Source organism: Aplysia californica, unplaced genomic scaffold (genome assembly GCF_000002075.1).
Source record: "Aplysia californica isolate F4 #8 unplaced genomic scaffold, AplCal3.0 scaffold00219, whole genome shotgun sequence".
Classification (NCBI taxonomy): Eukaryota; Metazoa; Mollusca; class Gastropoda; order Aplysiida; family Aplysiidae; genus Aplysia; species Aplysia californica.
The window spans coordinates 3,761-6,246 of NW_004797489.1; the positions used below are offsets into that span (position 1 = coordinate 3,761).

General features: G+C 39.6%; 1 protein-coding gene across 1 annotated transcript in view; it reads left to right on the forward strand.

The window, feature by feature from the left end:
• The window catches only part of LOC101851738 (syndecan), a gene marked incomplete at its 3' end in the record, with an annotated part of 8,106 nt that overhangs the window by 2,877 nt on the left and 2,743 nt on the right, over window positions 1-2,486 (forward strand). Inside the window, 2 exon segments of the mRNA XM_013083226.2 lie at window positions 171-371; window positions 1,566-1,636. Coding sequence (XP_012938680.1) covers window positions 171-371; window positions 1,566-1,636 — 272 coding nt within the window.

Sequence of the window (2,486 nt, forward strand, 5' to 3'; positions counted from 1 at the left end):
AATAATAATAATAATCATCATCATCATCATCATAGTAATAATAATAATAATAAAATTAATGATAGTGGTTGTTTGTTGACATAATGACCAATACATGGGTGCCGTAAACTCTTGCTAAATAAAACTAAAGCTAAAACGTGTGGTGTTTCAACCCTCTATTCCCCCCACAGGCAGCAACCTGTCTCCCTGCACCTACCAGATGATCAAGCACATCCGCGGCCAGCTCCTGGGCTCGTTCCGGCCGCGCTGCACGGTGGACGGCCAGTTTGAGCGCAAGCAGTGCCACGTGGACACCTGCTTTTGCGTGGACGAGGGCACGGGCCAGCGCAAACCGGGCACAGAGGTTCACATTCCAGACACACCCGACTGTGGTCAGTGAATATTTATCTTTTTTTGTTTTTTGTGTTGGTTTTGGTTTGTTCATTCGTTTTTTCCCTTCTTTTCCTTGTTTTCCCACTAAATTGTTATTGTTTCTCTACATTCCAGACACACCTGTTGGATTGTGGTCAGTGGATATCATCTTGTTTCTTTTCGGTTTTTTTCCACCCGTTCTTTTTTCTTTTCTTTCTCTCTTTCTTTGCTTTCTTTTTTTCTTTTCTTTCTCTCTTTCTTTGCTTTCTTTTTTTCTTTTCTTTCTCTCTTTCTTTTTCTTTCTCTTTCTTTTAAAAAATTTTCTATCTCTCTCTCTTTCTATCTTTCTTTTTTTTCTTTTGTTTGTTTTTTACTTTTCCATGTTTTCCCATTTAATTATTTATTTTGTTTATGTGTTTCTTCCTATTACGGTGTCTGTGGTGTAGTGGTCTGGTGCTTCGTTGTCGCATGCCGGAGACCTGAGTTCGATTCACGATGGATTTTTATCGAGTATCTCGAGTCTTTCTGCTGGGATGTTTCTCTTATAGCCCGGCTAGGCCGCACAGGCAGTGTCAGAAGCATGTAGCCGTGAGTGATCTAAATTGCCTGGATGGGGGTGTGAAAAACTCCTACATTAACGGACAACTTTCTAATAATAAATGGGTGGGTGGAGGGTGACACAGGTAAGTCGGTCCTCCTTTGATTTCCATCTATTTTTACGTCTGTTTGTCTGTCTTACTTATTCCCCCAGCACCAAACAATGGATATTGTGCCGATATACTTCTCTTTACTTGAACAAAATGTAATAAACATAACATGTTTGTGGGTGGTTGACAGGTGTCCTGGTGCGGTTCGCTTCTTCTTCAGTATCAAACATCTAATGTCCCTATCTCTCCATTTTTTTTTCGTTTTCTTTGTGTGTCACTCCCCAGTTACACTTCTAGTTTTTGGCACTGTGGGTGGTTGGCGGGTGCTCTTGTATGGTTCGCTTCTTCTTTCCTATCAAAGGTCTATCATCTTTATCTCCCCTTCTTCTTTTTTATGTTTGTTACTCTCTTGTAACACCTCTAATCTTCTGGCGCTCATAATACCTCTACTAAAACTAAACTAAGTCCTTTGGCACTCCTACGACTTATTTGTGTTGCAAGTGCCTTTTAAACTCTTATTAAAGCAAAACATGTTTATGTATGCGCATGTTCCCGTCTCTTCTTCAGATGACGATTCCGTAGATATGATAGAGACCACCCCGGTAGGCTTGAAGCCTGACAGGAACCAGGGCAACGAGGTAAGTGCTGGGTTCACTTTACAGCTTCTCACTATTTTCTTTCAGGGATTGTTGTGACATTAACGTTTAAAAAAAAGTAATTTGAAGAAACTACTGTATATTATAATCTCATGTGGGACGTATGCTTGGATAAGATGCAGATCGACTTGAAAGCCAAAACTTTGGTATTGCTCAGATGTTTATCATATAAGACATTCCAACTTTTAAACCCTTTTTGAGCAATACCAGCCCATAATGGCCTTCCCATCAAGTTGCCATACAATCTTTTACCGGTTTTCCTGCTGTAGAGCCATACCGGCTTTTACCAGCCTGACACACCCGTCTTTAGTGAAGGCTTAAAAGATGAACATTCCACTCTAAATTCAGATGCTGATGTCCTTGTTGGTTGTATGTGAAATTATATTGAAATACCATGGCTTAGGTCAAAAGCAAAAGCATTTTTGCTGCACCCCCTTCTACCTCTGAAAAACAATAAAATAATTCAGTTATGGGAAGCCATCAAGTGGCCGCCATTTTTGTTCTGCTGTGCTGACCTGACTTATTTATGGTACAAAGCTTCACCACCTTTGTTGTTAGATTTTTCATTAATAACCACACTTCAACGCAAAACAAATTTAAAAAAATAAAAAATAAACATAATAATGGTCACTTCTATAGTGGTCACTCCCCGGTGGCTCCAGGCACTTTAAAATAAAATAAGATTTATTTCAAATACACACACATACTCGTAGTTTGACTTGGAACACTTACACAAAAATAGAAGAAAATCACAGAGGCTACTGGAAATATTAAGGTTTGTTTGACTATCCTGCTTCCACAGGGAGTTGAGTTCCATGTCCATTTCTTGGTG